Raw genomic sequence first — 13,990 nt, 5'->3', positions numbered from 1 at the left:
CATAATTAGAAGGAATTATTTATATCATGCTGTGCTCTCACCATTTGTTGAATCCAGCAGGTACAAAAAGATGAAGTTCAAGGACACCCCAACTTGTCTCCCCCCAGGTCGTTGTTACTTGGGCAAACATTTATCATTCAAGCGCACAACTGCACCTTGTCTCCCTCCTCACCTCATTCATTGGCTGTACAACCTTTGACTTACTATGTGGAATGCCATTTGGGAGTCAAATCAGTCTTACACACTTGCACCCCCGTCAAACCTTTCTCCGGGAAACGCCCATGCTTTCCAGCACTGTAGGTGACCAGGGTGACGATGTCCACGCTTGAGCCACAGCAATCTGTGAGGACAATGGTGCAATTTCCACCTGCTCCACTTTTCCGGAAAATTTTGCTTCTTATCAAATGCAAATATTGACAGATACGCACAATTGTGGATAGTTTAATGCATTATGAGGCAAAACACATTCCTTGAATTGATAAACACATATGAATTACATCAATTTTATTCAAATTAAATAAAATTATGCACTTCTCTCAAAATCATCCCTTATATCAGGGTGTCCGGGGGGCTGTGCGGTCCGGGGGCTATTTTCGGCCCGCAACTGTTTTATTAATGGCCCTTGGCACATTTAACAAGAAAACAGCAAATATGTAAGAAAAGAGCAGCAATTTCACGAGAATAACAAAACAAAATATTAGGAGAATAAAGTTATGATATGAATGTTATGAAGAGATAACAGTGGTAACAAAAAAAGTCGTAATTTTACCAGAATGAAGTCATAATATTATGAGGAAAAAAAATATTTTAGAAGCACAAAGTTGAAACATTAAAGAAAAAATGGGCATTCTTTTTTAAAACTCATAATATGAGGGGGGAAAAAAGAATAAATGTGCAATGAGGTTGATAAGAATGTTATATTATGAGAATAAAGTCAAAATATCAATATCAAGAAAAAAAGTTGTGAATTTGAAATAGTTGTAAACAATCATTTTTAGAATACAAAAACAAGCAAAAAAGCCTATTGTAAGGAACAAAAGTTCATATGAATAATACCCTTTGTCACCTATAAATAACACTTCAGATGGAGGCTGCTTTTTCTTTAACGATATTAAACTTCTTAGCATTGCTGCACGGGTTGGTATACAACCAATGTCCTACAACGTCCTACAAAAAATGATTTTTTTCAATATGCAACCCTCGGTGGATACCGTTTGTGCACCCCTGTCTTTTATTAGAACTGAATTATAACAGAAAATATTGTAGAATATTATACCTTAAGAATATAGTAGGAGCTTTCCAAACTAATACATAAGCTCATTCTCCTCAGGACTGGAATTCTTGCTGCACTGGTGGAGATTCTTAATTAACACCTACTCCAGCCAACTACATTTTCTTAAGTTGCATTGCTTGCAGAACAAATAGCAGTTTTGTTTTGTTATGTTCTTTTTTTTTTGGCCTTTTGCTATGATTGCCAGTAGCTTTGCCCTCTTCTTGTTAAGCAATTTTCTCTCCACGTGTGATTGAATTGGCTGAAGGAGAGGAAAAAAAAGTGTGTGTATGTGTCTGGATGAGCGAGAGAGCAATACAGTGGCACCTGGCCTCTTGAGATAAATCTATTTAAAGTGCTCCTACTTCATTGGGTCCACCACAATACATACTTGGGGTTCTAGAACATGTTTATCGAATGTCCAAGTGTTATCAGTCGCAACTGAGACAAACAAAATGTGCTCCAACAATGTATGACCCAAAATGTTCACAATGTCTGTTCAATATAAATCTAATTTGATGTTTTGCTAGGCATGCATATTCAGATTATTGTAACATCTTGTTCTGTTTTAGGAAACATTTCAAATGTGAATGCGAGTTTAAGGTGAGACTTAAGGTATCTATTCGGCAGGGTAGAACAAGGGTAGTTTTTTGTGGGCACGTCACGCACAGCTGTCATGCATAGCACGTCCACCAACGTGGATCAATGTGAGCCCAGAGTGCGTTTGCGCGTGCAAGCACAAGCACGGTTGTGTAACGTAGACCTGTCATTTAATTAATGCAATTGTCCTTCCTGCCGGTGGCTAATGATAATCACCACCTTGCAGAAATAAACACAAATATGAAATTAGAAGCCACGGGAGAGAGATACTTCAAATGAAATGCTCAACTCTACAATAGATCCCTGTGATTTGCACGGTTACTTTCAGATTCCCAGCAGATATGCGTGAATGTGAATGGTTGTTGACAGTATTTGTGCCCAGGGCGTACCCCACCTCTCGCCAAAAGTCAGCTGTGATCCAGCTCACCTGTGACCCTAATGACAAATAAGCGTTTTGAAATTGTAGTGGTGGTTCCCTGCATGAAGAATTTTTTATTTATGAAATACTGCCTGTACATGGAAACACATGCAGTGACATGCTCATGAGGGACAACTATTGACAAGTGCATTATCCCAAGAGTTAGTGATCCCTGTTTAACTTGATCAAGTTATGCCAAACTTTGTGTAAAAGCCAATAATGAACAACATAAACTCAAGACATAATGTCTGATGCCTGCAGTGAGAGAAAGCAGCTGCAAATCATACTGTATATATAATGTGAGCTTTGACCTCAAACCGCTTCAGAGTACAAGAATCCCTGAAAATGTTAGGGTGGTTTGACTGATTTTGAAAGTGCTTCTGCAAAAGAAATGCATTCATCTGACCTTTGACGTCTGCAACAGGCCTCTATCGATGTGTCAGACCATAGCCAGCTTCACTTCCTGTTCACAAAAGTATGGTAACTGTTGCAGTCAAATTGTGGGGAAAAAAAGAACCTGGCAAGAACAAAATCCAAGATGTCTCCCTTAAGGAAAACATTTGTTGTTTGTCTAGTTTTTATCCTTGATCCATAAAAGTACAGAAGTACAAGGCTTGCTGACAATCTTTTATAAGAAAACATGATTCAAATACAGTCCACAAACAATTGGTGAGGTTTCTTTATTCTCACAAAAAGGAAAAAGCTTGTCACAAAACACATCGACACTCCTGCCTAGTAATCACCACGATGCACTGACATATTTCAAAGATGAAAAAAGACAGTTGTTACTCCAGTTTATTTACTGTAATTTCCAGTGTATATAAGCCGCTACATTTTTCTTAAACTTTGAACCCTGCGGCTTATACAGCGGTGTGGCTAATTTTTGGCCATGTTTTAATCTTGTGACATCTCCTTTACTTCAGAACTGCGACTAATCGTTTGAATACTGTGCCGCTGGTGAGTCAGTGAGGAAACGGTAGCTCTTTCTTTGGCAGGAGTCAATCACAAGCTGTAAGGGAACTCACGACAAGCTTGTCAAGCCATCGAAAATTGCACAAGGTCATTCATTAGTCAAAATAACAGTCTGACTCACAATGTCATCTGAGAGAGAATGATAAAATCATAACTCAGTAACTTAACACTCAAAAGGTAGCAAAGAAATATACAATACAAGTAGCAATACGAGTTCAGAATAAAAAACAACAGCTATTTTAACGGTTTCCTGCATTTCTTCCCAGCGAAGCATCTCATTGGCAATGGCTGCCGGGCGCTGCAATGACTCATTTAGCTGCCTCTGTCCACCAGAGGGAGACTCCCTCTGTCAAATAAAGAGCTACCTGGTTCTCGCTGACTCTTGCGCGCCACAAAATGCCATTTTATGATGTGGACATGTGCGGCTTATAGTCGGGCTTGCATATGTACAAATCTGTTTTTCTCTCTAAATGTAGTGAGTGCGGCTTAAACACCGATGCATCTTATACAATGGAAATTAAGGTATTTTTTAAATCGATAAGGGTTAATATGTAAATGTTGCCTGTCCAGGGTGTGTACCCTGCCTCTCGCCTGAAGACAGCTGGGATAGGCTCCAGCATACCCACGACCCTAGTGAGGACAAGCGGAATATATAAAATGGATGGATGGATGTAAAAATTGCACAATACTGAGTTTTCAGGAATTAAAACACTAAGGGCATAGAATAATAATCGGTGTTAACTTACGCATTTACATGGTCAGCAATTTTCTGCCAGCAGTCCGCCCTCGCTCTATTGGCGGCGACAGTGTTGTGTTTGGCAGTGATAATTTTTTTGAACTCCTCATATCGCTCCATAATAATTACTTGCTCATCTTGTGTAAAATACACCAGCCAGGATCGCTCCATTTTTGAAGTAGAATAATAATGACGTCAAACAGCCACTTTTATGTGAACGTGCACTCAGCACAAACCCAAGAACCGGACTTGAAAAGGTGAGTTGATAACAGTTGTCGCAGTACCGTTTAACTCTGGTTTGGGAATTTAGGTTTTGGTGAGCTGCATCATGAGCACAAAATCCGGGAATATTGAGCCACTTACAGTACAGTTGTCCCTCGCTACATCACAGTTCGAACATCGCGCCCTCATTCTTTTGCTTTATTAGTAAAAAAAAAAATTGCACATTTAAGCAAATTGTATGTCTTCTTGGCCTTCTCGGCAAAAAAACGCAAAATAAATGCAAATACAGATATAAAGCATTCAGAAGACGTGATATGAAGTGTGATACAGTATCTGTGACTTGTGTGTGCCTTTAAGAAGCGGGGCCTGGGAAGTGACGTGTTTGACGTCGGCTCGCTAGAGCTGACTGTAGCCGACAGCAGCTCTTGTGTGAATGTTCACTGCGTGTGTTCTTTGCTTGTTAATAAAGTGATTGAAGGGCATCCTGAGGCTCTCCTTAACCAAAAACAGCAACAGTAGAGCAGTATTCTATGCTGGTCTCTAGGTGTCAGTAATGTTACATTGACGACAATAGCCACTATAGGAACTGTCAATGCTTATCTTATCTTGTTTATGTCTAAAATGGATTATTTTATATTATTATGTTTACTATTTGGGGTAATACAAGCATAATTGTGACTATAGGGGTGTTATTTCATGTCTACAGAGTTCTAACAATGCTAAAAATCATATTTAGAAGGTCATAAAAAGGTTTCATATGCTCTAACTACAAAAATGTTCAATTTATTAATATTGAATCCTACTTTGCGGAAATTCACTTATCGCGGTCAGGTGTGGAACCAATTAACCGCGACAAACAAGGGACTACTGGCCACTGGCCTTTACCACTTCCATCCATCCATTGTCTGTGCCGCTTGTCCTCACTTGGGTTGCGGGATAGCTGAAGCCTATCCCAGATGACTTGGGGTGAGAGGCGGGGTACACCCTGGACTGGTCGCTAGCCAATCGCAGGGCACATGTCGACAAACATTCACACTCACTTTCATACCTATGGACAATTTAGAGTTGCCTTTACCACTTCTAGTCAGGACAAGCTTCTTGGTTTTTCTCCCACTCAAAAATATTGGGTAATTCTTCATAACAATAATTTTCCATAGCGCATAGCTGTGGTAGCCCGGTTAGCCACTATAGCAGCTGATAATATGGTGTTATATACAAAAAACAAATACAAAATGTGTTATTTCCCATCTGTAATGGTAAGGGGGAAAACCACTGTGATTTAACAAAAATTAAGACATGTTTTAATAAAAGATTAATGTCGTCTTTAATTTTTTAAAGTAAAAAGAGGGGTGTCTTATATTCAGGGTCGTCTTATAGCTGGGCCAAGATGGTATTTATTGAGAGGACAACTAGCTATAAATATTTCAAATGCCAGAAAAAAGTTTAAAACCTATTATCACAGCATTTTAAAGTTAGTGTCTAGTTTTAAACGTAAACAAAGTGTATCTGGCAGGTTGAGGCAATAATGAATCCATATATGGACAAGCACCGCTACTGCCACGCCCGAAACAAGCCGTCATTTGCGGCCCGGCTGTGAGTTCTGCGGTCTGCTCTCTCTGCCTGGAAGTTCAGGAAGTCGGTCACCGCCCTATTCCCTCCTCCGCTTCGGCTATTGTTGGGAAATAACCATCGACGTCGAAACAATCTTTAACGAAACTTCCAAGGTAACGGTCTCTGGAGAGGGTCTTTGCATTTCTACTTTCTTTTATGTCTTTGAAGGGAGGTATTTGGTAAAGTTAGGAGCCGAGGGTAAAAAGTATCATTTCCGCGAAGGCAGGGAAAGAGGAGGACAACTTTTAGAGGCAAACAATTCTCATTCCTCCATCTTGAAACTTTCCTAACGAATTGTTATCGGTAAGTTAAAAGAGTTTTTCTTCACCTTTTTAATGGCAGAAAGTACAAGTTAACACGCTATTGTTAGAGAGCGTGTTGTAACATGTTAGGCCTCACTTTGGTGTTGAGTGCGGAATGCTTTACTGGGTCGTCAACTAGCATTAGCTTTAGAAAGGTGTCGTCTTTGGCACGAATTACGTTAGCAGGTAAGCTAAGTAGGCAGGAATTATACAGTAGCATGTATTGCGTTAAAAGCAAGGGCCTTTATGGTCGTTTCGCTTATTAATATTATGAACTCTAATCGACATAATCCAAATGAAGTCCGCATAGTTTTATATTAAACAGTCACACAGGTGTAACTTCAGCTGTTTGCGTATTGTTAGCAGTTTGGCTAGTTGTCTGAGCAGCCCTGTTGCTCCCAAAACAAATTGCACGCAGCTTTTAAACAGTTTGTGACGCTTCGGCTTTGGATGGGAACGCATTGAACAGAAACACTGTGGTGGCGTTCAGGCCTAATTCTGTTGGGCGTTCTCTTTGAAGCTTTATTTCACTTGACTTTAAACCAATTACCATACGTTGTAGCGTCGGTACCGATTGACTCGGAACACTGCAGGTTTTGACTGCAAATGGCCTACATATTCTGTCAAAAGTAGCCCAGCAATGACGTGGATGGCAGGGAATGCAACCCTCAATAAATTCTATGCTTGCTGCATCACCATGGAAAATAAACAGTTGTACAGGAAGTAGAACTCATCTGGTGGCCTTATAGTCCCATAACTAACTAACTAACTAACTAACCAACAATAACATGAATCCTTTTTTTAAGTGGAAGTGGCTCAGATTCATTACTACAATCATTGCCTAAACAGAACATTAATGGATTATTATAAATTGAATGGATTATTTTGGCCACACATAGTTAAATCACATCCTGCCAAAAAGTAATAGTCTAGCGGAAGAGAGATTATACAAATGTTCTTAAAGCCTAGTAGCAGTGACATTGATCTCATCCTATAGTGGACCAAACTTTTATGTGCAACACTGTTTACCTCATTTGAAAGAAATAACAAAATGACTTGTGTTGCATTCTGTGCAGTGACTTTTTATTTTTTAATTTTTCCATTCCTAGAATTCCAGACATGACGAGCATCAACACGGCTAACATTAACTTCAAATGGGACCCAAAGAGTCTGGAGATCAGGACTCTAGCAGTGGAGAGGCTGCTGGAGCCCTTGGTCACACAGGTAATATTTTTTTATCATGTCTCTCTTGTTTAACATTGTAGGACAAGACCAGGTTGAAAATAGGTTAAATAGAAGAACTAGGTGCCTGTATTGGTATCACATGCTGCTGGGTTTGAACCTCTGAAGTTTTTTTATGAGACGACTCATTTTCCCCAATTGGAATTACGGTAGTAACATAAATAGAAGTACAGTTGCTCCTCGCTATATCACATTTTTTCCAAAAAATATTTGTCACTGTTTGTTGATTGACCATGGCTTGTTATTAGTACAAAAAAAAAATATTGAAATACAAGTTATATGTATGAATGTGAATGAATGTTTGGTGGTGGTCGAGAGGCTGCCATGGTTCCGTCAAACTACCCTAGGGCAGCTGTGGTTACACATGTAGTTTACCACCACCAGTGTGTGACTGAGGAGTGAATGAATATAATGGGTTCACCTCAATGTGAAGCGCTTTGGGTGCCTTGAAAAGCGTTATATAAAATCCAATTCATTATTATTATTATTATTATTATTATATGTAGTATTCTGGTCACTAGGCATCAGTAATGCTCAGGGTTGTGCGCCGATGCAAATATCAAATATCATAGTCTATCTCAACTATTCTAATATTGAGTTCTACTTAGCGTAAATTCACTAATAGCCGTCGGGTCTGGAACCAATTCACCTCGAAAAACAAGGGATGACTGTACTCTGTTCCAAGATCAAACTGTCACCATCCTAAAACTATTAATTGCACAGGTAGTTATAAACAGCTTTTTAACATAGATTTTGTGTGACATTTAAAATTTCCGCAAGGTTGGCAGGTCTGTTAGTATATTCATTCTTGAACAATGCTGATGCCAGCAAATCATACAGTGGTTTGTATAGATAAATACAGTAATCTAATTTATTGCAGTTAATTGGTTCCAGACCTGGCCGTGATAAGTGAATTTCCGTGAAATAGGATTCCTTCTATGTAAATGGAATATTGTTGTTGTTATGGCATAGAAAACCTATTTTATAATCTACTAAATGTGTTTTTAACATTATTAGAGCCCTCTAGGCATGAAATAACACCCCTAAAGTTACCTTTACATTCGTATTTCCCAATATAGTAGACATAATCAGAGAAAATAAACCATTTAAGACATAAATAAGACTCGTGCTTATGTGTGGTTGCAATAAACTTCTTTCAGACGTGTGGACAAGAAGTAACGTTGGGGGTTCAGAGTTGAGCTTTAGCCAGATGACAACCACAACAGTGATTCTTATTATGATTATAATATTGTTATTGTTAAAGTGCCTGTTGTGAGATAATTTAAACCTGCATGTTTTTTGCTTGACACCTACTGACCAATGTAGAATACTGCATTAATAATTTGAAGGCATCTTTTTAATTTTTTGTATTTGTATTTTAGGTAACTTAGCTATTTTTATGCTTTTAGAATGCTTAATTTAGGCAAAAAACACATAGCATTTGTTTCAATATGCATATTTACTAGGGGTGTGCATTGCCTATTATCTGGCAATTCGATTTGTATCGCGATTCATAGGTCACGATTTGATTCGATTTCGATATATCCCGATACTTAAGTGCAAGACAATTATTGCGATTAAAAAAAAAAGATTATATATTTGTATGACACTGTATTTACAACTTTATTTAACAAGTTGCGGACTGTGTTTTAGGTTTCAATGTTGGGAGCATTGTCAGTAACTACCATAGAATTTTTTTGCACTTACGCCCCAATCAGCCACAACTTCACGCAGCAATGCCTCAATATTCTCTCCTGTGTGACTGTCATACATTGGATGTGTTTGTAACACATGAGAACGCATCTTCCACATGTCGTCAATGTGATGCGCTGTTACTGTTATGTATGACTCGGTGGCCCTGGAATTCCAGGCATCACATGTTAATGCAACCCGCTCTGCAAAAGGAAGACCATCCAGCACATCGTTTTTTTAATTCTTTGTACAATCGGGGGAAAGCAATGTACAATCGGGGGAAAGCAACGTCAGTTAAGTGTTGGCGGGACAGTATGGAATAACGGGGCTCTAAAATGTTCATCATGTAACGAAAGCCATCACCTTCCACTGAGCTCAGAGGGCTCATGTCTTTGCACATATAGTAAGTAACCGAGTGTGTTATTTTGGTGGCACGCGGTCAGCTTGAAGACAATATGGCTAAATTAGCTTGTTCAATAGTTAGGTGAGACGAGTCGCTTGCTTTGCCTTTACCTCCACTTCGCCGTGATGTCTGGCAACATGTGCACGGAGGTTCGGCAGTATTTGATTCTCGCGTAACACATTTTACAGATGGCGCAGCTTTTGTCATAATCTGGGCCCCCGTCTGTGGTGCTGTAAAAGCCAAAATTAGTCCAAATTGCAGATTTATAAATGTGCTTCGGAGCATCTTGTAATTCCCTCTCCATGTTGAAACTTCAGCTGTTTTCTAAACACCGCGAGAATATAGTGTAAAGATACCACCCTGGAATAACTCTCGCAAGATGTTATTATTACTCTAGCGGGCTTGGGTGGTGTGCTGCCAACGCTGCCAGCTAGTGACCGGGAGTGTAAGTGCAGGACAAAAGACGCTGCAATGAATACAGTACCTCCAAAATACATATGAAAACATCGATTTGAACGTCTTTTGAATCGATATGAGGATCGTGCGATGTAATATCGCGATATATCGCCGAATTGATTATTTTAAACACCCCTAATATTTACTGACTAATAATAGCAGGGTTTAGAGTAATACGAATACATGGGAAATTAATTGTTCAATAATATATTTAGTTAAAAAGAACACAATTAACAAAATAACAACTTAAATATTTTTGTTATAAAAATCTATTCTGTATTAATTCAGAGTCCAGGGTTATGATTGCTCAGGTGTAGCCTAGCGGTTAGCATGTTGGCCACACAGTCAGGAGATCAGGAAGATCTGGGTTTGAATCTCAGTTGGGCATCTCTGTGTGGAGTTTGCATGTTCTCCTCGTGCGTGCGTAGGTTTTCTCCGGTTACTCCGGTTGCCTCCCACATTCCAAAAACATGCGTGTTAATGGTGACTAAATTGTCCATAGGTATGAATGTGAGAGTGAATGGTTGTTTGTGTATATGTGCCCTGCGAAAATACTAAGAGGTGAAGCAAATATTCTTTGGTGAACTACTCAAAATCAGCTGGTGAGCTACCTGTCTAAAGCTGTACACGCTACGTTTCTGTTGAACCACTTAAGACACACAACTAGTGTTTTGAAGACAAGCCGTAAGTATTGCAATGATAACGAGAGCAAGATTGTTATCGGATTAAGTGACACTTTAAAAAAGTAAGTTGTGATGATGATCGATGTGCCCCATGAACGTAATAGCCGCTTGTCGCTCCGAGCTAGCTAGATGCCACTAGCCAGGCATATTATGTGTAAACAAAAACGGTAGAAAGTGGAATGAGATTGAAACATGAGCAATCACACACGCTGTCATAGATAGGCGTAGCATGTGACAAGCTCTCGGCAATTGACTACACATTTTACAGGCTATTGTTCATTCTCCCGATTAATAACAAACAAAGTGAAAGTCAACAAAAGACGTGTTGCGTATCTGGTCACACACGCGCAAGTGCCAGCAAGGCAGACAGGCGATTCCGGTGCATGCTTATCAAAAAAACCCCCACAGTGAAACATTTTTGATATTTTAAATCGTTTTCAAACTAATTGTGGTCAATATGTGTGTGTAAATAAGCTATATATATCTATATCTGTATAGCATATATCTATTCATACAATATATTGCTTAAAATTGTACTTGGTTTAAAAAAACAACTCATTCTTGTAGCGTAAAACCTGTAATTTACCGTATATCACCATGAAACGGCATGATTTATTAATTGTTTTAAAACCGTGATAGAGGGAAACTATAAGATTCGAACTGCAATGTGGCGAGGGATGACTGTACTGTGCTGTCAGGTTCTCAATAGTATTACAAATCAAACCTCTACATCGCATTACATGAAACAAAAAAAACAATTCTAATTAGTAGTGGATAACTGACGTATGCAGTTGGTCACAAATGCAAAATTATCTCTTTGCAGATTAAACAATGTTTTTTACCCTGTTTTATACCCGCTGTAGGTCACCACTCTGGTGAACTCAAGTAACAAAGGCCCGTCTAACAAAAAGAAGGGACGTTCCAAGAAGGCCCATGTCCTGGCAGCATCAGTAGAGACTGCGACTCAGAACTTTTTGGAAAAAGGAGAAAAGATTGCAAAGGAGAGCCAGTTCCTCAAGGATGAGCTGACTGCTGCAGTGGAAGATGTCCGCAAGCAAGGTATATTGGAAACACTTCATACTACAGAGTCTGGTCTCTTGTCTCTACATGCTCCACAAGATAAGTGTGTGTTAAATAAATCATAAACTGCTTTTGCAGAACAACACCATTCTTCATAGACACCAGTGTCACTGCTGTTCATACAGCCATATTTGCGGTATTATCTTTTAAAACGCAAGAGACCTCAGGAACACTATAAACCATAGACACGATAGCAGAGACGTGGCATAGTTGAAATTTACATTTGAGAGTACCTGATTGCAATCATCAGGTAACACTGTCATTGCCATGTTGCACACTGCTCCAGTGTTACATTGGCCTGCCTTGAGACTTCCACAAAGGAATGTTTTCCTCTGGTGAATATTGATTTTGTAGATGTGTGCGGACCTGATCCCTTTCATGGCAGAGGGCATGGGTTTGATTCCCGGCCAGGCGTGCCTCAGGAATGGCATCCGGTGTAAAAACTAAGCCAAAACCATTCATGCATTTGGGTTGCTGTGGTGACCCTGACAGGGAAAAAGACGAAAGTGTTAAAAAAAAATGTTCTTTTAACAGTTGCATACACCTTCTGATGTTTAACTTAAAGCTATGTACCCCCCACTGCTGCACACTTAAAAAACATACACCATTTTTCAACTTAATTAAATTTAAATATTAATCATAATTAATTGGTTAATTAATTTTATAGTAAGTAATTCTGGTTCAAAAATTTGTATTGTGCATGGTCAAATTTTGGAGATGAATAAAGTATCCAAGTATTTGTCCTACATGTCTTTTACTGTAGCCGGATTTTGGGATGCTTCCCTTTTGAATGGGTTGAACATGAGCTTCACATTTGTACACTTGCAGTCACTGTGATTTAAATCAGCATATTAATTTGATACCAAATTGAAAGGGAAAGTTGAACAAATATGATAAAGCAGTATCCAAAGTAGAAAAATACATACAAGCAGCGATAAAGCCTCATTTTCAGAGGAATCTCCGCTCTCTCATCCTGACACGCACATACATTGATAGGTTTACACAGTGCAGGGATTTGAATTCAATATAAGTTCAAGACCACACACTCTTAATACACAACACAACGACGTCGACGTCTCAAGAAGCCTTTCCCTCTATGGACAACTCCTGTACGACTGAGAGCCTACACAGACGTATATACTGTATGTATAGATATAGATAGATATCTATCCTGTCCTATTCGCCTGACCCAGTTTTCCCATATGGGGAACAAAGTACACATCGAAATGCAGAGGCTTCGTCCCGACAGTCAACACTTCCTGAGATATTTGGTCGGCAAGGTAATACAAACGGAACAGAGCAAAATGGTGGCATTCAAAGAAAGTCATTGCGAAAGAAATACTTTTCTTTTAATACACTTGAAAATCCAGCATTTCAAGAAATGCTGCAAGCTTTAAGATAGTACCAATGGCCTGTGAGAAAATACATGTCCATTCCATTCCATTCCATTTTCCTCCGCTTATCCGGGTCCGGGTCGCGGGGGCAGCGGTCTCAGTAGGGAAGCCCAGACTTCCCGGTCCCTGTCCACCCAGCTCCACTGGGAGGACACCAAGGCGTTCCCAGGCCAGCTGTGAGACATAATCCCTCCAGCGTGTCCTAGGTCTTCCCCGGGGCTTTCTCCCGGCTGGGCATGCCTGAAACACCTCACCAGGGAGGCGTCCGGGAGGCATCCGGACTAGATGCCCGAGCCACCTCAGCTGGCTCCTCTCGATGTGAAGGAGCAGCGGCTCTACTTTGAGCTCCTCCCGGATAACCGAGCTCCTCACCCTGTCTCTTAGGGTGAGTCCCGCTACCCTATGAAGAAAACTCATTTTTGCCGCTTGTATCCGCGATCTCGTTGTTTCGGTCATGACCCAAAGCTCATTACCATAGGTGAGGGTCGGAACATAGATCGAACGGTAAATTGAGAGCTTTGCCTTCCGGCTCAGCTCTCTCTTCACCACGACGGTCCGGTACAGCGACCGCATTACTGCAGATGCTGCGCCGATCCGCCTATCGACCTCACGCTCCAACCTTCCCTCACTCGTGAACAAGACCCCGAGATACTTGAACTCCTCCACCTGGGGCAGGACCTCATTCCCAACCCGGAGGGAGCAATCCACCCTTTTCCGACTGAGAACCATGGCCTCGGATTTGGAGGTGCTGAGTCTCATCCCAGAAGCTTCACACTCAGATGCAAACCGTCCCAGTAAAAGCAGCAGGTCACAGCCCGATGAGGCCATCAGGACCACATCGTCTGCAAATAGCAGAGATGAGATCCTAGTGCCCCCGAACTGGACTCCCTCGACACCTTGGCTGCGCCT

General features: G+C 40.3%; 2 protein-coding genes across 3 annotated transcripts in view; one reads left to right on the top strand and one right to left on the bottom strand.

Moving 5' to 3' along the window:
• Nucleotides 1–849: 849 nt before the first annotated feature.
• Nucleotides 850–13,990, bottom strand: part of lrrtm2 (leucine rich repeat transmembrane neuronal 2) — a 33,869-nt gene continuing 20,728 nt past the window's right edge. The window contains exon 3 of the mRNA XM_054791247.1: nucleotides 850–3,270. The gene's annotated coding sequence lies outside the window, so the exon portion shown is untranslated. The remainder of the gene's footprint in view (nucleotides 3,271–13,990) is intronic.
• ctnna1 (catenin (cadherin-associated protein), alpha 1) overlaps nucleotides 5,775–13,990 on the top strand; it is a 61,138-nt gene continuing 52,922 nt past the window's right edge. The window contains exons 1-3 of one of the 2 annotated variants that reach the window (XM_054791244.1): nucleotides 5,775–5,942; nucleotides 7,241–7,355; nucleotides 11,471–11,666. In XM_054791244.1, coding sequence (XP_054647219.1) covers nucleotides 7,251–7,355; nucleotides 11,471–11,666 — 301 coding nt within the window. In that variant the 5' untranslated portion in view covers nucleotides 5,775–5,942; nucleotides 7,241–7,250. Of the gene's footprint in view, nucleotides 6,133–7,240; nucleotides 7,356–11,470; nucleotides 11,667–13,990 lie in introns of both variants that reach the window. The other variant, XM_054791246.1, reaches the window with a different exon arrangement.

Source organism: Dunckerocampus dactyliophorus, chromosome 11, assembly GCF_027744805.1.
Source record: "Dunckerocampus dactyliophorus isolate RoL2022-P2 chromosome 11, RoL_Ddac_1.1, whole genome shotgun sequence".
Classification (NCBI taxonomy): Eukaryota; Metazoa; Chordata; class Actinopteri; order Syngnathiformes; family Syngnathidae; genus Dunckerocampus; species Dunckerocampus dactyliophorus.
Note: the sequence above shows the minus strand (reverse complement) of the source record. Positions and strands in the feature narration are given on the sequence as shown.